The sequence below is a fragment of the Sylvia atricapilla genome, chromosome 19 (genome assembly GCF_009819655.1).
Source record: "Sylvia atricapilla isolate bSylAtr1 chromosome 19, bSylAtr1.pri, whole genome shotgun sequence".
Lineage (NCBI taxonomy): Eukaryota > Metazoa > Chordata > Aves > Passeriformes > Sylviidae > Sylvia > Sylvia atricapilla.
The window spans coordinates 2,759,572-2,782,229 of NC_089158.1; the positions used below are offsets into that span (position 1 = coordinate 2,759,572).

At 55.1% G+C, this 22,658-nt stretch overlaps 1 protein-coding gene across 1 annotated transcript in view; it reads left to right on the top strand.

Annotated features, from left to right (window-relative positions):
* Positions 1-22,658, top strand: part of WHRN (whirlin) — a 47,996-nt gene extending 25,338 nt beyond the window's left edge. The window contains exons 4-13 of the mRNA XM_066333052.1: positions 7,961-8,163; positions 9,566-9,602; positions 11,099-11,311; positions 12,044-12,250; positions 13,872-13,904; positions 17,926-17,997; positions 18,432-19,011; positions 20,921-21,099; positions 21,699-21,821; positions 22,465-22,658. Coding sequence (XP_066189149.1) covers positions 7,961-8,163; positions 9,566-9,602; positions 11,099-11,311; positions 12,044-12,250; positions 13,872-13,904; positions 17,926-17,997; positions 18,432-19,011; positions 20,921-21,099; positions 21,699-21,821; positions 22,465-22,647 — 1,830 coding nt within the window. The 3' untranslated portion in view covers positions 22,648-22,658. The remainder of the gene's footprint in view (positions 1-7,960; positions 8,164-9,565; positions 9,603-11,098; positions 11,312-12,043; positions 12,251-13,871; positions 13,905-17,925; positions 17,998-18,431; positions 19,012-20,920; positions 21,100-21,698; positions 21,822-22,464) is intronic.

Genomic DNA, 22,658 nt, shown 5'->3' on the forward strand with positions numbered 1-22,658 from the left:
AATATAGAAAAGGAAAGAACAAAAATCATTAGGCATCAGTAGAGCAGGGCTGATCCATCAGCAGGATGGCTCAGTGACCTTGGCTGCATCCACACTCAGACAGGCTCCTGAGGGATGCTCTGGGCCCTTCTGAGGCTGCCCTGGGCAGAGCTGGCTGCAGAGCTGCTGTGAAGGGACATTTTCATTTCACTCCCCCTGCACAGACATCACCTCCCATCCAGCCCCTGCAGATCCCAGGGTGTTCCCTTCCCTGAGCACCAGGGTCACAGCTCACCCTGGGAGGGACATTTGGGTTAAAGCTCTGTGTGTTCACCAGTGGAGTAGGGTGGAAAGGGAACAACTGGATGTGTGTCTGTGCCAGGCAGAAATGGGCCACGTTTGGCACTCAGACTCCTCAGGCTGGATCGTTTTACCTCCGTCACAGTTTCTTTTCTGGTGTGTTTTTCCCTCTAAATGACCCAATTCCCTGTGATGACACCAAATCACTGCTTCCTCCAGTGCAATCCCTCGGGCTCTGAGGGTCAGTTATTCCCTGTTCCTTATGTCAGATGAGATCTGATGCATGGTAAACCCTGAAATGTCCTCTCAGTCCCCTGGGCTGCTGAGGGTGAGGGGTGATTTCCTCTGATCCCCTCTTTGTCTGTGCACTGAGGCATTTCTTGGACTCACTGATCCTGAAGATGTTTTCCCCCTAAAGGATTCTGTGATTTCCCCTTGGTCAGCCCTTGGCTTTGCTCAGTGGCCCCATAAAGTCACTTCAATTGTCAAAGCTGGCAGCACGAGCTGGGGACACTGTGGTGGAGACACATGATCCTGTCCCTCAAATTGTTGTGCCACTGAGGTCCCTAAAGTTCCCTTTGTAGCCATGGAGACTTTTAGGACTTTTTAGACTTTTATGCAGCCACTGCTGAGCTGCTCTGAGCACTGCAGGCTCCTGTCTCCCTTTGTGCCACAGAATACAAATGCTGCACTTGGAGGTTTGGATCGATCCAAGGTTCAGTCTCTCTCAGGTCCTAAGCAGGGAAATGGACCCTGGCCCATGAGGGGATCCCTGGGGCGTGGGCAGGGAGCTGTAGGATCAGCCCAGAGATGGCACAGTGCTTTTCAGGCTGCAGAAGTGCTGCTGGGACCCTCTGCAGGATGCTCCTCTGGGCTGGCCCCTCTGCCCACAGCCCTGCCTGGGTCCCCAGCTGTGTCCCAGGGCTGTTGGTGGCTTCCTCAGCCAGAGGGCACAGGATTGCAAGGCAGGGACAAGAAAAAGCCCAGGACAATTTGTGTTTGGAAAGGGAGGAACTGGCTGGAGCTGCCATGGGTGACCTTGCTGACACTTTGTCCCCTGTGCCAGGATCCATCTCCTAAACATCAGAAGCCTGAAAGTTTAAACACAGGATAAGAAAGAACAAGCTGCATTGTTTTCCTTGGTGGCTTTTTTTTCTGTTTGATCCTGTGCTGCTCCAAATCCCTGCTTTTGCTGCACGGGGAAAATCAGTGCTTTTCTTTCTTTGCCATCTCCCCAGCAGTGAGCTCAGCAGAGGAGATGTCACAGGGCCAGTCCCAACAGCAGAACACCAACTGAATCCCTCCATCCTCATCCCGTGGCTGCTTGGAATGGCAGGAGATAACCAGAGCAGTGCCCTGTCCCCACAGGTCCTGCACACCCAAGCCTCTGCTCGTTGACTCTGGATGTTTCCCCCTGGCTGCTCAGCTCTCCAGGCTGTGATGTGTGTGTCCAGCAGGCTGGTGCTGTGCTGGATGTCAGGCTGGGTGTGATTTCAGATCCTCCCAGGCGCTTCCCACGCTGATTTGTGTGTGCTGTGGGCTGTAAATTCAGTGCTGCCTGGAGGTTTAGGGGTAAAAAAGGCCTTTTATCTCCTGCTGTTAGACATGGCTGGGTGTAGATTGCTGCTCCAGGTGGTGCTGGAAGGGATGTGATGCACAAAGAGGCAAGAACTGGTGGATAAATGTGATTTCCAGGTAATTCATTGCTCTGTGAAATGGAAACATTGTGGGTTTGCTCGGTGTGGGCTCACCACAAGCTGGCTGTGTTGATGGGAGGGTTCCTGCTGCCTTGCCAGGAGTGGATCCTTCTGTGGAGTTTGCTGCTTTCACTGAGTTTGTTACCAGAACTGAGCTGATTCTCAGGTGATGTTTAGATGAGAGAAAAAGGCAGAAATCCTTCCCTGTGAGGGTGGGCAGGGCTGGCACAAGGTGCCCAGAGCAGCTGTGGCTGCCCCTGGATCCCTGGCAGTGCCCAAGGCCAGGCTGGACACTGGGGATGGGAGTGACCTGGGACAGTGGGAGGTGTCCCTGCCATGGCAGGGGTGGCACTGGATGGGTTCTAAGGTCCTTTCCAACCCAAACCAATCTGTAATTTTCCCTGACATTTCATTTTTACCTCCTTGCATCTCTGGCACCAAATCAGAATTTTGGACTCTTTTGATAATAACTTAAATAAATAAATCATGTTTTGCACTTCCCTTAAATTTTGATCGAAGGGCAAACAAAAGGTATTTGAAAGCCAGGCAAAACCAAGGAAGTTTCTTTGAGGCCCAGAAACTTTTGCCAGCTCCAGAAACAGGGACCAAGGTCCTGAGCTGAGGGTCCCAGAGGAGCTCCAGCCCTGCTGGTGCTGGTCCAGGTGCTGCTGTTCTGCTCCCTCAGCAGGCAGAATTCCAGCAGAAACCAGGCTGGATCCCTGCAGTCAGTCAATAACTAAATATTCATCGTCTTGGCCTTGGCCTTCTTGATGTTTATTCATTCATGAAACTTCTGACAATGTGTTCCTCGGGCATGTCTTCAAATCTGCTGCCTGTGAGGAAGTTCTGAGGGTGGAAAAGTGGGGGTTTGGAGGGCTGCAGAGGAGGGAGGTGAGTCAGCCTTGTTTGCTTTCAGCTTCTGTCCTTCTTGCCTCCTTCGTGACGTTCCCAGCGGCACGAGCTGAGCTCCTGGTGCTGCTCCTGGCTCTGCTGGCCCTCATTTCTTCCTTGCTCATTTTTCCTGCTGCTGTATTTTGTCAGGATTGGGGTTCTTTTTCCTCCTTAAACCATTTTTGGTTTTTTTCTCCTTGACCTTTAGAGCAGAAATAGCGGATTCCAGGGGGCTTGCTTTGAGCAAACAACTCAATATTGAGTTCCCAGAATGAGGGCTGGGGTGAAAAGGGCTGCCACGATCCATTTTTATCCAGATATGAGAGGAGAGGGAAAGGCAGGCTGGAAATAGGAAGGGCTGAATGATTTTACATCAGCAGTGGCTGTCACAGAACAAAGAGTAATTTAAGCTGAAGAAGATCTCCAAGATCATCGTGCCCATTCCTCCAGCACTGCCAAGGCCACCACTGCCCCATGTCCCCAGGTGCCACATCCACAGGGATTTTAAATCCCTCCAGGGGTGGAATCACCAACACTGCCCTAAGTAGCCTGTGCTGGACACGTTTTCCTTTTTTTCCATAATATCCAGTCTAAACCTCCCCTGGCTCAGCCTGAGGCTGTTCCCTCTCCTCCTGTCTCTGTTCCCTGGGAGCAGAGCCCGACCCCCCCGGCTGTCCCCTCCTGTCAGGGACTTGTGCAGAGCCACAAGGTCCCCCCTGAGCCTCCTTTTCTCCAGCTCAGCCCCTTTCCAGCTCCCTCAGCCTCTCCTGGGGCTCCAGCCCCTTCCCAGCTCCATTCCCTGCCCTGGACACAATTTGGTGTCCTCTTCAAATTCCCTGGGGGTGCCCTCAAACCCCTCATCCCAAAGCCAGCCCTTGAAAGCTGCACTGAGCCATGAGGTCTGGATATAGAGAAATATCCTGGAGAAGATGAAGCAAAAGCCTTGTGGCTCCCTCAGAGTTTGGGAATGAGCTGCAGAGTGAGAAAGTCACTCGGGAGGTTCGTGGTTGTGGTACCCAAGATGAAACGTTTCTCCTGATCCTTCCAGTGGTGTCACCTTGATGGGGACAGAAATTTCCTCTCCTGGGAGGTCACCAAAAACGTGTCCCCGTCACTGCCACAACCACTGCCACCCCCAGAGAGCCCCTTCCCTCCCTGGGCTTTCGTCTCCTGTGTCTGTGTTGTTCCTGCTCTTTGTGCACTGTTTGGGGAAGGGACCCATTTTCAGCCTCATGCCCTGTCCTGCTCCCAGATCTGGGTCCTTCCCTCAGGCTCTGTTGGACACAAATTGTGTGCCCTGTCCTGTTTCCCTCCTGGAGAAGCTGAGCACTTCCTTGTTTACTGAGAGCCTTAATTTGGTCAATTCCTAATTGATCATACATTCTCCTGCCCCTATCTTTAATTTCTGAAGGGCTTTTGGTAATTATTTGTGCTGGAGAGAGGCTCCATCTACTTCAGTGGTATCTCCAGTGTCATTTAGCCTCTGTGCTGGCACTTCAGTGGCATTAAACAGGACTGGTGCCAGTGCCAACCCATTTGGCATCCCCTGGCCCTGTAATTCTCAGCTCAGTTTGGTGTCATTTAACCTTTAACTCATATTTAAAATCTCGTGCCTATTTTTCTGTCTGTGATTGAATTTCTCCCAGAGCCAATTCTGATTATTTTTAAGAGACTTTAGGTCCTCAGAACCCTTGTCTGAAGCCCATTAAGTTTCTTTTGTCTGCACCTCCCCTTCCCCTCTGTCTCCAGAAGGAGAAAGAACCAGGGCTGTCATCAGGGTGTTATTTCCAAGCTCTCTTCTTGTCATGGTCTGTCACTTTTTGCATGTCGTGTTCAGCCCCTGCATTTCAGGCTACATTTTCCCTAGGAAATGAGAATAATCCACATTTTCAGAGGTGTTCAAGCATTCAGCACATCCTGGCTATCCACCCACCATTAACTGAGCACAACTGAAAAGTAGTTCCTGAAATATCCAGGGCAATCATTTTCCTGTGTTTTATTATAACTTTCTTTTTTTTATGTCTTATTATTACTTCTTTTATTCTGTGCCAGTTTGGAGCTGTGGGTACAGCAAATCATCTCTCAGGGTCAGCTTTTGTTTTTAGTGGATGGTTCTTTTGCATCTTGGCAGGTTTTTTTTTTGGTTACTTTCCCACTTGTCCTTCACTTTGGGGGCAAAAATACAATTGTTATCTATGTTAATTAGCAAAAAATCCAGGGCCCCTCTGGTCTCCCTGATGTGACGAGAGTGTGCCAGGCTGCTCTTGGTTCACCCTTAAAAGGAGAAATTAAAGAAAGATTAGTAAACCTGTGTAACTGTCCTGAACCAAAAAAATCATGAAAATTTAATCCCTGCTATGGTAAACTATTAAAGATTCGCAATTGCAATAAAACAGGCTAATCAAATTTGGATTTTCATTGTTTTGGTGCTGCAGTGAACTCTGTACTCCTCATGTGAACACCGAGACCCACTCCTGGGGGCTGCCTGGTGGATCAGAAAGACCTGGGAGATGATATTTGTGCACCTGAGTGGGTGTTTCTCTTGGCACTTTGGGCCCTGGCATAATTCCCCTCCCCTGTTAACGCTGGCAGTCAGCAATTTTGTGAGAGTGGCTTTAAAGCTGACAGAGCTCGAGGGGAACCCGAGATGTTTGTGCAGCCCCGTGGCTGGGAACGTGGTGGTTTGTGTCGTTTGCCTTCCCCTGGGATCCTCCCTTCACACTTCTGGGATGTTTTAGGTCACTTCCAACACAAACCATTGAACTTTATGATGGAGAATGAGGCAAATCCACTCAGGTCCCTGGATGGAGCTGAATGTGGAGCTGAACTCTGCTGCATCTGGACTCAATGATCATAAAGGCCTTTTCCAACCCAAATGATTCCATGGTGCTCTTGCTCCAGGTGCTGTTTCCCCTCAGCACCACTCCAAGCATCCTTCCAGCCCCTCTGTGCCTCCTCTGTCCTCAGAGCAGAGGGAAGGGCAAACAGGAGCCCTTCTCTGGCTTCTCATTATTGCCAGCATTATTTTGTGTAGCTCCATCCAGCCCCTCCACATGATCTCCTCTCTAAATTTAACAGCCCTAATCTCTTCCATCTGTCCTTTCACAGGCACCTTCATCTGATACTGATCATTTTTGTTTCACTTCTCTGGAGCTTTTCTCTTGTTTCCTTGCTGGCCGGGCAGAGCAGAAAATCCATACTGTCCATCCTTTTGAGTCGGTGCTGCAATAAGCAAATCACCCCTGTAATGGAGAATCTTTGCTTGTGGGTGCCTCGGTGTGTTTTGGTGGAGCTGAGCTGAGAGCCATGGTTAAGCAAAGAGTGGAAAGGGCAGTTTCAAAAGCGGGGTGTGTCAGGTGAATTGTGATGTGGAGCAGCCCTGGGAGCACAGAGGAAGAGGACGTGGGATGAAGGGTGGGACACCAGATGGGTGCTGTGTCTCAAACAAGGCCAGGCTCTCTGGGAAGCTCCTGGTTCCAGCCAAGGCCTTGCTCACAAAATGAAATCTCTTAGGAGCAGCTGGGGAGGAAACAGCAGAGGAGAGATGGAATGCAGCTGTTCCAGATGCTGCAGTTTACAGGGTGCTGGAGGCTGTGGTGAGACCCTCCCTGCTGCATGCAGAGATCTGAGGTTTGGGGCTTCCACAGATGGTTTCTGGCCTCCCAGAGCAGCAGCAGGGATGGGCTGGAGGCCTTGATGTTCTTTGGGGTTGGTCTGGTTGATGGAGGAGACTGGGCAGATCAGTCTGAGTTGGGATCCTGAACAGGCCCCTCCAGGCTCCACAGGCTGGTCCTCACTGGCTGCCAGATTGAGGGATGGGTCTCCATCCAGCAGCCTTTTCCCTGGTCCCTCCAATTGCTGTGTCTCTAATCTGGAGCAGGGTTAGACTGGGCAGCACCTCCCTGCTGGGACAGGGAAGTGTCACTCCCAACAGGAAAGCCCCAAGGGCTTGCCAGGCTGGCTTCATTTGGAAAAACAGGTGTCTGCCAGGGAAAGCTGGAGCTTCCCTTGGAATGGAGAATGGAAATCCTCTCCCTCCAAATTATTAAAAGGCTTTCAAGCAAAGATATAGGAATAGGAATAACAGTTCTTTACTGGGAGTATTAAAATTACAAAGTTAGTAGTACAAAAAAGCAAACAAAAAAAAAACCCTCAAAAAACCTACAAACTTCTGACACTGTCAGAATACAACTTGACCCCCTGTTGGTCAGGGTATTGAGAACAGTCCAAATAAATCCTCCTGCAGTGGCATCTGTGGTTCTGTGGGAGCAGAGATGATCCTGGAGAAGGGCCCAGTGGTGCTGAGCTGGGTCTGGTCTCCCTCTGGGAATCCAGTGCAGACAGGCTGTGCTGTTCTGAATCCCAGGGCTGATCCAGGTGGGAATGCTGGGCTCCTCCCCCTGGGTGGAGCCTCTCCCCATGGGATGCTGGAATTGTCTCAGCCCTGCAGTGAGCCTGGATGGCCCATGAACAGCAGATACCCCTGGAGGGAGGATGGGTCCTGGAAGGGATAAAGAGCCCTGCCCCAGCTGGTTTAACAGCAGATATCCCCCCAGAGTGATGAGGGATAGGTCCTGGACCAGATAAAGAACACTGCCCTATCACCAGATGGACATGAAAAAACTACACCCGCCCATCAGGTTGTGAAAACGAGAAAGAAGGAAGTTTATTTTTGGGATTTTGACTTGTATAGTCTTTTGAGTTTGATCAGGGATTGGGGTATGAGGTTAGCACCTCTCTGACCCCACTGGTCAACTTAGAAGCTTATCAATTTGTCTTTCCCCTTGGGAAGGAATGCATGATCTACAGAACATCACTCTTTGTTTATATTCTAATGCGTGAGAAAGCTCCAGTAGAAAATGTCAACGTCAGAAGGCTGAACAATCAGGGTGACACTGCCCCCCCTGTTGTGAGCAGCTGGCCCATTAACAGAAGACACCCACCCCCTTCTCCCCAGAGTTAGGAGGAATGGGTTATACAAGAGATAAAGAAAACGCCTCCTCAACCGGTTTCAACAGATGGCAAATAGAACACGCATTTTTGGTTACATATTGCACCCCAAGACACAGGCTTAGTCCATCCTGGTTCCACAGGTGGGAGACCAGATCCTGGAGGTGAACGGCCGGAGCTTCCTGAGCATCCCCCACGACGAGGCCGTGAAGCTGCTCAAGTCCTCGCGCCACCTCATCATGACCGTGAAGGACATCGGGCGCCTGCCCCACGCCCGCACCACGGTGGACGAGACCCGCTGGATCACCAGCTCCCAGCTCGGGGAGACCCTGGTCAGCTCAGCAGGGTACGTGCCTCTGGAGCTCCTGAGGTCAATCCTCACACGGGGAACCATGAAATATGGGGGTTTATCTTCTTTTCTGCTGGAGTCAGCATTGAGTGCCCGAGAGATGGTGTTTGTGTTCGGACTCAGGTGTTTATTAATTCTTAGCTATGTTACAGTCTCACAAGCTGTGAGTTCTGGCTAACAAAGTAAAAAATGGCTCCATCTCTATCCCCTATAAGGCCTTTTAAGAACAAACTGTCCAGTTATGAAATGACACCTACATCATTTTTACTTTTAACCCAATAACCAATCACCCATGGCCCAAAATGCGGACTTTTCTATCCAATTACAAAATACCACCCAGATCCACAAAAGAGGTGAATGGAGGATTTAGCCAATGCCCTAAATCCTCCATCTTGCTTTATAAATATTACTATATTTTAAACCTTAAACTCTAAGTTTTTCCCCATGTGGTATCACATATTTTTATTCAAACTCCACACCCACAATCCCAGTGCCGTCACTCAATTTTGGAAGCCTTTCCCAAGGCCTCAGGTGAATGCAGTGTTTTCTTGGAGGTCAGTGCCTGTCAGCACAGAAAGTCTGGAATTCTCAGTGCCCGGGGTTCCAACATGTGCCTGGGGAGCTTTTGGGGCGTTCTGTCAGCTCAGAGCCCCTGGGGGTGCTGACAGGCCCCTGGGAGGGTGGGGACCCCCAGACTGTCCATGGAGCTCCCTGTTCTGGGGTCTGGCTCCTGTATCAGGGAAGCCTCTCTGGCCTGTAGGGTTGTCGTGGTTTCAAGTTTGCCTATTTCTGTTTTCTGGATTTCGGCACTAATTTAGTGCAGTGGTTTGGGTGCTCAGTAGAATTATTTACTCTTTTTCTGCTGTGAGACAGGATTAGGAGAAAAGCAATGCAGGCTCAAAACTTAAAAGGGTATAAAGACAGGCTTATTAGCAAAACTACAAGAGAGAAAAAATTAATAATTAGAATAAAACTTTGAAAACACTCCCCTCACCCCCAACAGCTTCTTTTCTCTCTTACTAACAACGTTTAGATACAAAACTTGGAACCTTAGGCCAGTTCATCATCTATAAAATAGTCTTTCATCACTTTATTTAGAGAGAGAAGTCTCTTTTAGTCATGCAAACTTCCCCACAAGAAAGAACAGTTCTATTGTGGCTTTTAATTCTCACTAATAACAGCCACCCGGGAATCTGCATTTGTGAAGTCCCTCCCGTATCACACAGCCTTCCCACAGCTGCAGTCTGGCCCATGCAGGAGTGGAGCAGTCTGGATAATGTTGTGCTGCCCCTTCCCCTTCTCCCACCAGAAGCCTTTGGCTCTGCAGAGAGGAGAGCAGGTGCCAGGTGACAAGTGGCAGGCTAAGTTCAGTGCTGACTGATCTTCTCCCTCCTCGCAGGGCAGTGGGGGACCATGGCATGGACGTGGCAGCCAGGGTAAGACATTCCTGATGCCTTGTGGAAACATCACTGCTGTTGTGTTTTGTTTTCCCTGGGAGGGAGGGACCTGTGCTCCTGCTTATGGCAGGGATGCTGCTTTGGGGTTTTAATGGGCCTTTCTCCTCCTCAGCTGTGCCCTAGAGTGACACAGTGGTGTCCCCTCTCCTGTCCCACTTCCAAACACATCTGGTGCTCTCCACCCTTAATGAGTAAGGGGCAATGACCACCCATAGACCAGGACTGTGGGGACCCCTCCACCCTGCAGAGGTGACCGTGATTCCTCCCTCATGGTGGCTGTCTCTGGGCCCTGCCAGCTGCAGGGATCTGTCCAAAAGCAGAGCTGAGCCAGCCCTCTCCTGCCCAGCAGGGACAGGGACTCGCCCTGTGCTGTGCCTGCAGCTCTGTGCCAGCATCTTCTCCCCACACCTCCTTGCAAAGAGCATTGCTTTTACATGGAAATTAAGCAGGGAGGTTTCACAGGTGGCTCTCACTGATAACAGCTTTGTACTCTTTGCTGGTAAAACATGTTCTCCAGCCTCAACTCCTCTCTGTCTCCGGGATAGTCAGGGTCTTGTCTGGCTCCATATCCCTGTGCCAACTCTGCCTGGGAGGAAACACGAAGGACCTCCCCTCAGAAATCCCTCTCAAAGGGAAAAAGCCTTTCATCTGCAGCCAGGCTTGTCTCTCCCTGGGGCTCCTTTGGTTGCCAGTGGCTCTTTCTTCATTAGAGTCTGCTTCAAGCTGGCAGCAGGGCACATGTGCCTTTTCCAGAGGATGGGGAGCTGGCCTGTCTCCTGTGGCCCCAGTTCCCCCAGTTCTGCCAGGGAGGAGCACAGCCTGGGATCACATCACTGCCTGGCTGGGGGACAGGATCTCTGCTTGCTGAAAAGGGATGGGAAACTCGACCAGTGCTGCATGAACTCAGAGAATCAGAGCACCACAGAATATCCTGAGCTGGAAGGGACTGAAGGGATCACCCAGCCCAGCCCCTGTCCCTGCCCAGAGCCCCACCAATCCCACCCTGGGCATCCCTGGCAGCGCTGGCCAAAGGCTCCTGGAGCTCTGGCAGCCTCGGGGCCGTGCCCATTCCCTGGGGAGCCTGGGCAGTGCCAGCACCCTCTGGGGGAAGAACCTTTCCCTGCTCTGCAGCCTGAGCCTGCCCTGGCCCAGCTCCAGCCCTTCCCTGGCTCCTGTCCCTGGCCCAGAGAGCAAAGCTCAGCTCCTCTGATGGTGGCTCTGGAGTTACCCAAACAAGTAGTGACACTGAAAGGTTGATGAATTCCTGGAGATACTTTCCTCCTGTCATTCCCAAAATTCTCCTTCCAGTCTGATTCCCAGCTCCTCCACAGGCAGTGTGTGGCACACAGAGGGCTGAGGGCAGAGCCCAGAGCAGGGGCACTCTTTTGCTCCCTGTGCAGCCCAGCTGTCCCAGCAGAGCACTGCCCTCCTTCCCACTGCCTTAGTGTCCTAAACCTGTCCCCTGTCCCCTGCAGCCCGTGTTCTACCGGGGGCTGGCGGGCTCTCAGGTGACCCTGAGCACCATGGTGAACCAGACCCGAGTCATGCTGGAGGAGCAGGCACGGCACCTGCTCAACGAACAGGAGAGAGCCACCATGGGCTACTACCTGGATGAGTACAAGGAGGGAAACATCTCTGTGGATGCCCTGGTCATGGCCCTCTTTGAGCTGCTCAACACTCACGCCAAGGTGAGGCCCTCACCAGGGCAGGGGCTGCTCCTTGGGGCTGGTGGGCTGAGCAGAGTCACTGTCACAGCGTGGGCATTGTCACAGCGTGGACTATCACAGTGTGGACACTGTCATGGTGTGGGCATTGTCACTGTGTGGACACTGTCGTGGCGTGGACACTGTCACAGTGAGCATTGTCACAGCGTGGACATTATCACAGTGTGGACATTGTCAAGATGTGGACACTGTCATGGTGTCCACATTGTCACAGTGTGGACAGTCACAGTGTGGACAGTCACAGTGTGGCCCTGTGCCTCCAAGGTGATCTGCTCAGGGAACAGGGGAGGGTACAGGAGCCAAATCCACATAATCATGGAACCAGCAGAGAATTTCACCCTGGTTTGGGTTGGAAGGGACCTTAAAAATCACCTTGTTCCACCCCCTGCCATGGCAGGGACACCTCCCACTGTCCCAGGCTGCTCCAAGCCCAGTGTCCAGCCTGGCCTTGGGCACTGCCAGGGATCCAGGGCTGGCCACAGCTGCTCTGGGCACCCTGTGCCAGGTCCATTCTGGGAGCTGCAGGCTGGTGTTCGGTGGCAGAGGAGCTTCTGGTAACGTTTAGGACCAAACCTCCTCCATCACCTGCCAGCACATCCCATTGCCACCCCTGGTGACCGTGGTGGGAGGGAGCTGTGTGGCTTCCCGGGAATGTGACTGTGCTCCAACCTGTCTGTGGCTCTGTGTGCCTGGCAGTTCTCGCTGCTCTCCGAGGTGCGGGGGGTCATCTCCCCACAGGACCTCGACCGCTTCGACAACCTGGTGCTCAAGAGGGAGATCGAGTCCATGAAGGCGCGGCAGCCCGCGGCGCCCAGCACCGACTCCTACTCCATGACGTCCTACAGTGACACCGTCTCGTCCTCCAGCAGCCACTTCACTGCCACCACCGTCAGCTCGGCGCGGGTAGGTCCCTGCCGCCCCATCCCTCCTGCCGGCGCCTCCTCCTGGCGATCCCACGGCAAAGTGCCTTCCCTGCACCCCACCCCTGTCCAGCCTCCCCCGTGGGCTCCCCAAAGCTTTGAGTTTGCTGTGGTTTGTGGGGTGATGCCATGAGGTGCTGGGTATCTCTGTGGCCCTGACACCGAGGTGCTGCTGTCCCCTGCTTGAGGGCTGTGTGTCCCTTCATCCCAGTGAGGGACAGAGCCCCGCTGGAGCTGCATCCAGGCAGAAATCCCAGCCATGCCTCACTCCTGTGCCGTGCCTGCTGCTGCTCAATCACCACTCTGAGATGATTCAATCCCTCCTTCAATCCCCCCCTAAGGATGCTGGCTGCCTGCTCCCCATCCCAGTAGGAGCCACAGTGGCCAGGCAGCTGCATCCCATTCCCAGCCCACTCTCCAGCACTCAGCAGCACTCCCACGTCTCTGCCAGGCCCCTGTCACACGCACCATCTAATTAAGTTACTGTAATCACCTCAGACGGTGCAGGCACACAGCCTCCAAATTAATTTCCTCGGCATAAAATGCCTTTCATCATAAATGCATTAGTAACCTTGGAAATTAAACCCTTCGTGGAAAAAAAGGAGGAACAATGGGCTCTGTGCTGGTTCCTCAGCCAGGAAAGCAGCCCACGGTGGTGGGATGGGGCTGTGGAGAGCCCACCCAGCGCAGCCTGTGCGGGAGACGGGAGGGGAAGGGGCTTTCCTGGGGCTCTGCCTGCCTGAGAGACACCTCAGAGAGTGCCAGAGCAGCAGAGCTGTGCTTTTGTCCTGCTAAATCCACAAGTGCCCACAGGAGAGCCACCTGCTCGGGTCAGGAGGGATTTCAGTGAGATCCTTTCTGGATCTGAATAAACAAAGTGAGTTTTGCTTTGCTCTCCAAAGAGCTGCTGGGAAAATTTTTCTGAGGTGTGCCAGGATTGTGTGCTGAGCGTGACACCCCACACTCACACTGTGCCTGGGGCTGTGCCACGTGCTCCAGGTGTGCCTCTTGCTCCACAACATGTGCCAAAGGTGGCTGCCTGGGCTGGTGTGTGAGCAGTGGCCCAGCCCCACCTGGCACACGAGCCCAGAGCTCGGGGAGGGACCCCAGGGTGCTGCTGTGGCACAGAGAAGGGAGTGGGCACCACTGCTTTAAAAGCTTTCTTCAAGAGCTGGTGTCCCTAGTGCCACTGCAGGGCTCCTGGCTGTGTGACACCTCTTCCCATGGGTGTAAGAACACACCCTGCTGCTCCAAGCTCTGCCCAATGATGGGGACACTGCTACTGGAGATGGCTGTGCCCGCTCTTGCTGGGGCAGCTGCCGAGCAAAGAGCACCAGCTCATGCTGGAAGGGTGTTTGGGTGGCAGCAGAGAGATCAGGCAGAGCTCCCAAAGTGTTCCCTCTGCCCTCAGCTCCTGCTGCTGAGTCCTCCTGGGAGAAGGGGCTCACCACAACCCTCCCAGCAGCTCTGCCTGTGCATCCTGTGGGGTGGCTTTGGGGATGAGGGCAGCGCCGTGCCGGGATTTGCTCAGCTTTGCCCTGCACCTTCCCTGACACAACATTTCTGCTTTTGTGCTTGTTTTCCTCTGCTCTCCCCCATCCCAGGAGCGACTGCTGTGGCTGATAGACCTGATGGAGGTAGGGCTGCCGTGGCTGGGGCAGTGTGTGTGGGCAGGGGAGGGACGGGCTGCCCAGGGGGTGTTGCAGCTGCTGCACGTGCACGGCCACCTCGTGTCACCCAGCTCTGCTGTCCTGTGTGTCTGTGCACAGAAGAGCTCCTTCCTCCAGTCCCTGGTGCTGCAGTGCATGCAAGGCTCAGCTTGAACCAGGCCCAGCTGGAACCTGAGTGCCAGGGGCACCTTGGGATGGGGTTTTGGAGGGAGCAGCAGGGTTGGAGCGTGGCAGAGCCCACACTGCCCTCCCTGCCCTGCCCTGCCTGCTGCTGTGCTGTGTGCCAGCTGGGTGGGCACCCTGCCTAAACACCAGGAGAAAATCATACAACACAGGCTGGTTTGGGTTGAAGGGGCCTTTAAAGCCCATCTAATTCCACTGCCCTGCAGTGAGCAGGGACATCTTCAACCAGACCACGGTGCTCAGAGCTCTGTCCAACTTGGCCTTGGATGTTTCCAGGGATCCAGGGGCAGTCACAGCTTCTCTGGGCACCCTGTGCCAGGGCCTGCCCACCCTTGCTATAAAACACATCTTCCTTCTGTCTAATCTAAACTGACCCTCTTCTAGTTTAAAACCATTCCCCTTTGTTTTATCACAACAAGCCCTTTTAAAAAATCTGTCCTCATCTTTTGTACAGCCCTCTCCAAGCAGTGAAATGGCACAACAAGGTCTCTGCAGAGCCTCCTCTAGTCCAGGCTGAGCAGCTCCAGCTCTCTCAGCAGGCTGCTCACATCCCAGCACACATCCTTAGGACGGGGGAGAATTTTCCTCGTGAGCCTTGGGTGTGCAAAACTCCGTGGTGCAGTTCAGGGGGTCAGTGCACTTGCACTGTGTGTGAGAATCCTCCCCAGGCAGTGGAGGGGCTGGGCAGGGCTGTGGGAGAGCCCCAGGAAGCCCGTGTGTCACAGCAGGGCTCCTGGCTGGAGCAGGCTGAGGGAAGCTCCAGGCTGTGGAGCTCATTCCCTGCTCCTGGGCCAGAAGGAAATCACGGGGTCAGCACAGCACAGAGAGCAAAGGGTGGGGCTGGGAGAGAGGAGCTGCAGCCGTGACCCCACCCCAGGAGCTGCATCCCCGTGGGAATGGGCCTTAGCCAGCAGAGGATGCTGTAGCATTCCCAGATGGAGTTCATCCCAGGCACGCCAGGCCGTGGGACACTGATCTCTTTGGCTTGGTGACCAAACACAGTGACACCAGACCAGGCCACCTGTCCCATGGCTGGGTGAGTGAACTGCCACCAGAACCAAGCAGGGAGAGGCTGGGCAGGCCTTGACGTGGGATAAATTATTCCGTTAGGGAATGCTTGAAGGATTCTTGGGAATGAAACAACGCTGTGTTTGATGGTGCCAGCCACGGGTGCTCAGCCACTGAGTGTCACCAGCACCTCCTCTGGTGACTCCAGATGAGTCCTGCAGGGCAGAGGTCAGCTGCAGACTGCAATAATCAGGTGCAGCATATCTGACCAGAGCAGTGGGTATTCCTGATTTTCCTGAGTGTTGGGATGAAGGGATTGATATCCCTTTGGGTTTTGGTTTTTTTCTCCAGCACCTCCTAGCAAAGCTGCTGCCATCCAGAGGTGCCTTTTCCTCCCAGGGCTGGTTCCAGAGGTGCTGGCTTGCTCCCAGCTCCCTGGGATGTCCCACATGGAGGGTTCCCACGGGCTGGGAATGATCCTCTCAGAGGATGAGGATAAGGACAGAGTGACACCACTGTGTGGAGGTCATTATGCATGCCTAGAGCCCCTAAAATCTGGAGCAGAGGCTTGTGGCTCCTCCATCGCTGTGGCTGCATTCCAGAATAGGAGATGGAAGGGAAAAGAGGAGGGAAGCCAGGTTTATTCCCAGCCTGGTGCAGTTGTTCAAAATTGAAACCCTGCAGGACTCAGGCCGAGTAGCTCAGCAAAGCTCTCGTTAGCAGTAACTGCAAATTAGGGGACTGATTTGGAGCTGAGAGGTTAATGAAAGGTTGGGCAGTGTTCCCCGGGGAGGTGGCATTTTCTCCACCCTTTAATCTGCAAATGAAAACTGTCTTCCTGTCTGAAAGATGCTCTGCAGCTCCATCACTCCTGCTGGCAACTCTGTTTAGGATAAGAAGGACAAACATTTCCCAGCTGCTCTGAGGAGGGGCTGGAAGGGCCTCACCTGGCCCCAGTTTCCACGAGGAAATGGAAAATAGATGGGGCAGAGGAGCAGGAGGGAGCTGCCTTCTCAATAGAGACTCATTTTTCAGGGCAATGGCTTCTGTGAGTCTTTCAAGGGAAATCCAGGAAGGCACAGCCTCAAAATAGCCAATTCCTGAAAGCAAATGTGCTTAAAAGGCTTCGTGTTTTATGGCCCAGAGCAATCACTGTTTAATTGCCTTTGCCCCCGAAGAGCTGAGCCTGGGGAGAGGCAAATCTCCTGCTCAAACACTGCAGCAGCCAGATGTGTCCTGAGGAGGAGCAGCAGCATCAGTGTCCCTGGCTGGGGGGACAGAGCTGGCAGTGGCACTGGGGACACAGGGACAGCTGCTGCAGAGGATCACAGCTCAGGACAGGCTGGTCCTTGCTGCCCGGCCAGAGCTGGGACGTGGCCTGTGATGGGCACAGGGTTGGGGGAATGGCCCTGGCAGGTTTCAGGGGCCATTGGGCAGATTATTCTCATTTTAGTGGTGACACAACAGTGACAGTTTGGCTGCTGCCAGTCACTCCCCAGAGAAGCTGTGGCTGCCCGTGGATCTCTGGAAGTGTCCAAGGCTATGTTGGACAGGGCTTGGAACAACCTGGCATAGTGGAAGTGTCCCAGCCATGGGGGTTGGAATTAAATGATCATTAAGGTCCTTTCCAACCCAAATCATTCTGCAATTCTCTTTAAAAAGCTCCCTGCCCTGCTGCTGGAATAACTGAGGGTGAAACCCCCCTGTGCCAGAGGAAGGTTTCCCAAGCGAGGCCTTTACCTGTCACTCCCTGAACAAGCTGTTTCTTTGTGTTCCTATTCTCCAGGGCTCCTTCAGAAGCCACAGGGATAAAAGCACTTTGCATCAATGTTTTTGTTGCTCCTCTAATGGTCTTAATTGTCTCCCGTGTCTATTTTGGGACGTGAACATCTCACAGGCACAGCAGCAGCCTCCAGCAGCTGGGGGAGATGAAGATGCACCAGCATTTCAGCTAATCAGCTGTTTACCCTGCAATAAATAACAGGCACTTAAGCACAAACTGTGCCCTGCCCCATCCAAACAGCCCTGTGAGCGTGGCAGGAGCTGAGCTCAGTCTTCCCGAGCAGCACAGGCTGAGGGAGGGGAGGCTGAGGCTGGGTTTGTCCTGGCACCAGCGGAGCTGGGGATGGTCCCCCCTGGCAGAGGATTCCCTCAGCAGGGCCAGGCACAGCTCCCCAGGGCAGAGCTGCACCCCCAGCTCTGCTGTGCCCCCCCTGACTTTGCCAGCTTTGCTGTGCTCAGCTGCATCCATGGCCTGTCCCTGGGCCCATCCCTATTGACAGATTCCCACAGGAAATCCCTTCTGCATTTCTGGAGCTGTGATATCCTCAGAACGGTGGTGTGGTATTTCCTGGTGACATTTTTGGACTCATAAAGCAATGGCAGTGTCTTCTCTTTGCGTGTGAGACCCACTGCTCTGGGTTGCGTGGGGAGGAGAGTTTTAAATTTCTATTGTCCTTCCTCTGGGGAAAAAAAAAAATCCAGGTATTGAACCTGCAGCCCTCAGGGCTGGTTTCTTCTCTCCTTTCAAATCTGGCAGGAGCAGCTGATTTGGGCCTAGACGAGCTCACCCCAACTTACCAGGTCCACACCATGCTCTGAGCAGATTCCTTAGGGTGAATTTTCCTTGGGAGAGCCTGCATATAACAAAGCTGGGGGTCTCCAGGGCACCCCCAAGGAGGCCAAAACCTTTGAGAAGGGGTTTGGAGTGTCCCTCTGCCTGCCCCATCACGTTGGCACTGTGCTGGTTGCCCCTGCTGCTGTGCCATGGTTCTCTCTTCCTTCTCTGCCCTCCCAGAACACGTCAGAACTGGAGGGAGCTGGGGACTGCCACCAGAGCAGCATCAACACCCTGCCAGATGTGTCCCTGGTAAGGCCCTGCATGGGGCTGGGTGGGGGCACACTGGGGGTGCAGGGTCACACTGGGGGTACTGGGTCACACTGGGGGTACTGGGTCACACTGGGGGTACTGGGTCGTGCCTCAGCTTCAGCAGCTCTGTCACATCAACCCTCCCGGGGAGTCACTGAACACAGCTCGTCAGATGGGTCCAGGAGAAGGATTCTGGCTGGCTGCATAGAGCAGTGTGGTGCAAACCAAAGCCAAGGTTGGGTGGGTTGGATGAGCTGTGCTCGTTTGTGAGTGGTATTCTCATTGTCAGAAGGTCAGGAGGGTGTTTGTGTAACACTGCCGGGTCAGGAAGGTGTTTCTATAACAACCAGCTCCTTTAGCCGTGGTCAGTGTGAGGAGATGAAGATTCACTGAGGCCGGCCGTGGTGTCCTACAAACTGTGCTTGCTTTGGCAGGATGACCTCTCCTCCTTCCCAGAGGAACCACCCAACTTCAAGCCTCCTCCTCCTCCTCCTCCTTCAGCCCCGCAGACCCTGGACCCTTCCTCTGCCCAGCCCCGGCTCCCGGGGAAGGACAAGCCCAAACGTCCCTCCTCTGAGTCCTCCCAGTCTGGCCTTTTCTTCGTGGCCCCCCGAAACCCGTCTCCCCCTCCCAAGGCCCCCGAGAAGGACGCGGTCAGCGTCACCTCCACGGCCTCCACGTCCACGGAGGATTCCGCCCCCAGCGCCATCTACGCCACCATCTCGCCGTCGCTGCCCGGCGCCCGCAGGCCGGCGGACGCCCCGCTCTCCCTGCTGGGCCAGCCGCCCATCGGGCCCTTCCCCAGGGTGCAGTCCCCCACCAGGCCCAAGAGCCCCTCGCCCCCGGAGGGGCTGCGGAGCGCCCCTCCCCCTCCGCCCCCGCACCCCGCGCCCCCTCCCCCGGAAAAGGGCAGCCCCCAAACCGGGGCCAACCAACATTTCATCCTGGTCGAGGTGCACCAGCCCAACAGCGAGCCCGACGTCAACGAAGTGAGGCCCCTGCCCCAGGCCAGAGGTGGGTGTCACCGGAGCAGCTGGGGAAAAACCATCCCCGGGCTGTTGGGAGAGAGAGAAATGGGACAGGACACGGATCACAAGGTTCCAGGTCTCGTGATGGATCTCATGGGGCAGAGGTTGGAGCATCTCTCCTATGGAGACTGAGGGCACTGAGGGTGCTCACCTGGAGAGGAGAAGCTCCAGGGACACCTCAGAGCCCCTGGCAGGGCCTAAAGGGGCTCCAGGAGAGCTGCAGAGGGACTGGGGACAAGGGCTGGAGGGACAGGACACAGGGAATGGCTCCCAGTGCCAGAGGGCAGGGCTGGGTGGGAGATTGGGCAGGAATTGTTCCCTCTGATGGTGATGATGCCCTGCTACAGGGTGCCCAGAGCAGCTGTGGATCCCTGGAAGTTTCCAAGGCCAAGTTGGACAAGACTGAGTCTAGGGGAAGATGTCCCTGCCCATGGCAGAGTTTGGGATGAGATGAGCTTTAGGAGCCCTTCCAACCCAGGCCATTCTGTGATCTCAAGAACCAGAAATAATTCTAGTCCTTTCTCGTTAACTGTATTTGGGGAGGGGGAGAAAGTCTAATTGAGCCCACACTCAGCTCGGGAGTCACGTTTACCCCAGGAAAAAGAACTGGAGGTGAGCGAGCAGCATGCGGGGCCCCATGGGTCCCTCAGAGACAGAAAGGGAAGGGGCGTTCCAGAGGAATCCCAGGATCCTTCGGAGATGGAGAGAAAAGGGGCATTCAGAGGATGTCTCTCGGAGCTGGAGAAGGAAGAGGGATCCAGGAGGATCTCTCAGACATTGAGAGAAAAGGGAGATTAATAGGAGATCTCTCGGAGATGGAGAGAGAAGGAGGATCCAGGGAGGGTCTTGAGGAGAGGCGCCTGGGGAATCCCGGGATCCCTTGGACATGGAGAGAAAAGGGGGATCCAGGGGGATTTGTCGGAGATGGAGAGGGAAGGGGGATCCGGGGCAATCCCGGGGATCCGGGGCAATCCCGGGGGTGCAGGGAGTGGCCGGACAGTCCCCGGGATCCAGGACAGTCCCGAGGATCGGGGGCACTCCCCGGGGTCTCGGAGTGTCCCCGGCCCCCGCGCTCGGGACCGACACGAGTGGCAATGTCGCCCTCGTGTGGCCCGGCGCCGCCTCTGCAGCCGCCCGTTGGTGCGGGTGAGGGGCAGCGCCGCTGGTGCTGTTGCTGTTGCTGTTGCTGTTGCTGTTGCTGTTGCTGTTGCTGTGACATCTCCGGTCCGTCTGCACTTGATCTTCATCCACAAAGGGCAGAAAGCTCCTACACGGCAGCACTTCTTCACTTGGCTTCGTCCCAGTCTGCTCCCAGACCCTGCTGTGGAGCAGGGGCTGCCTGAAGTGGCCTCCAGCAGGATCCCGGAATTCATCACTCTCTCCCTCTGTCCCAGTTTGGGATCTGGGATGGATTCCAGACCAGAGTTTGAGGCGCCTTGTCTCTTGATGCTGCCTGTGCACAGCTCTGCTCTTCGGACAGGACGGTGCAGCGAGGCTGGGGTCAACCCCTTCTCCCAGGAAACAGGGACAGGACGAGGGGAAATGGCCTCAAGCTGTGCCAGGGAAGTGTCAGGTTGGATACTGGGAAATCTCTTCTCTGATAGAGCGGTCAGGCACTGGGAGAGGTGCCCAGTCTCTTTAAAAGCCTGTAGATGTGGCACTTGGGGACACGGTTCGGTAGTGGCCTTGGCAGTGCCGGTCCCGCGGTTGGACTGGATGACCCGAGCAGGCTTTTCCCACCTGAGCACTTGCACGGCTGTGAAGGGCTCTGCTGGTGCAGAGCCAGCCGCGGGGCGGATCCCAGGGAGGCTGCCCGGCCCTGGGAGCGGAGCTGCCGTCGCCCCGCGGCCGCTCGGCCGGCCCGGCCCCGGCGCTAACGCCGCCTCTCTCCCCAGCCTCCACGCTCTCCCAGCTGTCGGACAGCGGGCAGACCCTCAGCGAGGACAGCGGGGTGGACATCGGGGAGGTGGAGACGAGCGGCAAGGACAAGAGCCGGCAGCCAGGCGCCGGGAAAAGCCGCAGCCTCAAGGAGGCCACGAGGAGCGAGGGGGCGGCAGAAGGGGCCTCCAAGCCGGTGAGGGGCCCTGGGGTGCTGCTCTGTGTGGGAAGGGACACCGGCGGCTGTGCCCCGCTGCCTGGGGCACCGCGTTCCGCTCCCTCTGCCGCAGGCAGCAGCCGCTCGTGCTTAGCGGGGGCGTTCATCCTCTCTGCTCGGTTCTCTGCGGGGCTGAGCTGTGGGGAAAGGGGTCAGGAGAGGCTGAGAGGGGCGCTGTAGGGCAGGTTCACTCCCTCCTGGGTAAATCCCATCCCTCCCAGATCCAGCCAGCAGCTGCATGGGGCATGGGAGAATGTCCTTTAAAGGGACATCCACAAGGCTCGTGAGTGAAGTCACCTGTCACCCAAAGGGAAGGTGGCAGCGGGTATCAGACATAATTTAGAGGGTTTCTGATGGTGATGAGGCTGAGGTTGTTCAGGCAGGCAGAGAGCTGCTCTGCTCCCTCCCAAACCCTTCCAGACCCGCACAGAGTTGGAATTTTAGATATCACTAGTCAGAGAGCAACCGCAGGCTGTGTCTGTCCCTCTGCGGTGGCAGTCAGTGTCCCTGCCTGCCGTGGGGCCCTCGCCGAGGGCGCGGGGCTGGCACGGTGTCAGTGCTGCCATCTGTCCCCACAGCCAGGGCTCCTGGAGCCCACGTCGTGTCTGATCCGGGTGTCCAAGAGCGCTCCCACCTTGGGCATCGCCATCGAGGGCGGCGCCAACACGCGGCAGCCGCTGCCCCGCATCGTCACCATCCAGGTAGGGCGGGCTGGGGGGGACAGCGTCCTGCACATCCCATCCCTCTCCTCCCCGGGCAGGCTGCCCTCCCCTGAGCCGTGGCCGGAGGGATTTTGGGGGGTTTGTGCCCCCCTGCACCTCGCCAGGCCCCGCTCTGCCGTGCTGAGGATGGTGTCTGTGTCCCCTGAGTGATCCCATCCCAGGACACACCTCCTGGGAGCCAGCTGTTTGCTCCAGACATCTCCGAGGGGATCAGGGCAGCCCAGAAAGCTTGGCCGCCGTCTCCAGATGTCTGGAAACCGCCAGACAGAGGATTGAGGAGGGGGAGTGGTGGATGGGAGCCAGGGAACTGAGCCCTCTGGAACTGTCTCCCTGTTTGCTGTTTACTTGGGGCAAAATTCAAGTTATTTACAGAAAAAAAAAAAAAAAAAAAAAAAAAAAAAAAAAGCAGAACTGACTCTGCCTTGGTTATTCTTGGCCATCCCAGCTGGAGTCATAGTCTAGCAGCAAGCAAGGGGGAAGCCAAATTCATCCCCTCTCTCCAAAAAGTGAAATATTTCACATCCATCATGTCAGATATGAAATATTTCCCAGTTTTCCCTCCTCCCCCCCGATCAATGCAGGGAGTGGTGGGAACACGAGCTGACCCCTCTCTCTCCTGCAGCGAGGGGGCTCGGCACACAACTGCGGGAAGCTGAAGGTGGGACACGTCATTTTGGAGGTGAACGGCACGGGGCTCCGGGGAAAAGAGCACCGGGAAGCCGCCCGCATCATCGCCGAGGCCTTTAAGCTGAAGGAAAAGGACTACATCGATTTCTTGGTCACAGAATTCAACGTCGCCCTTTAGGAGCGGGGTTT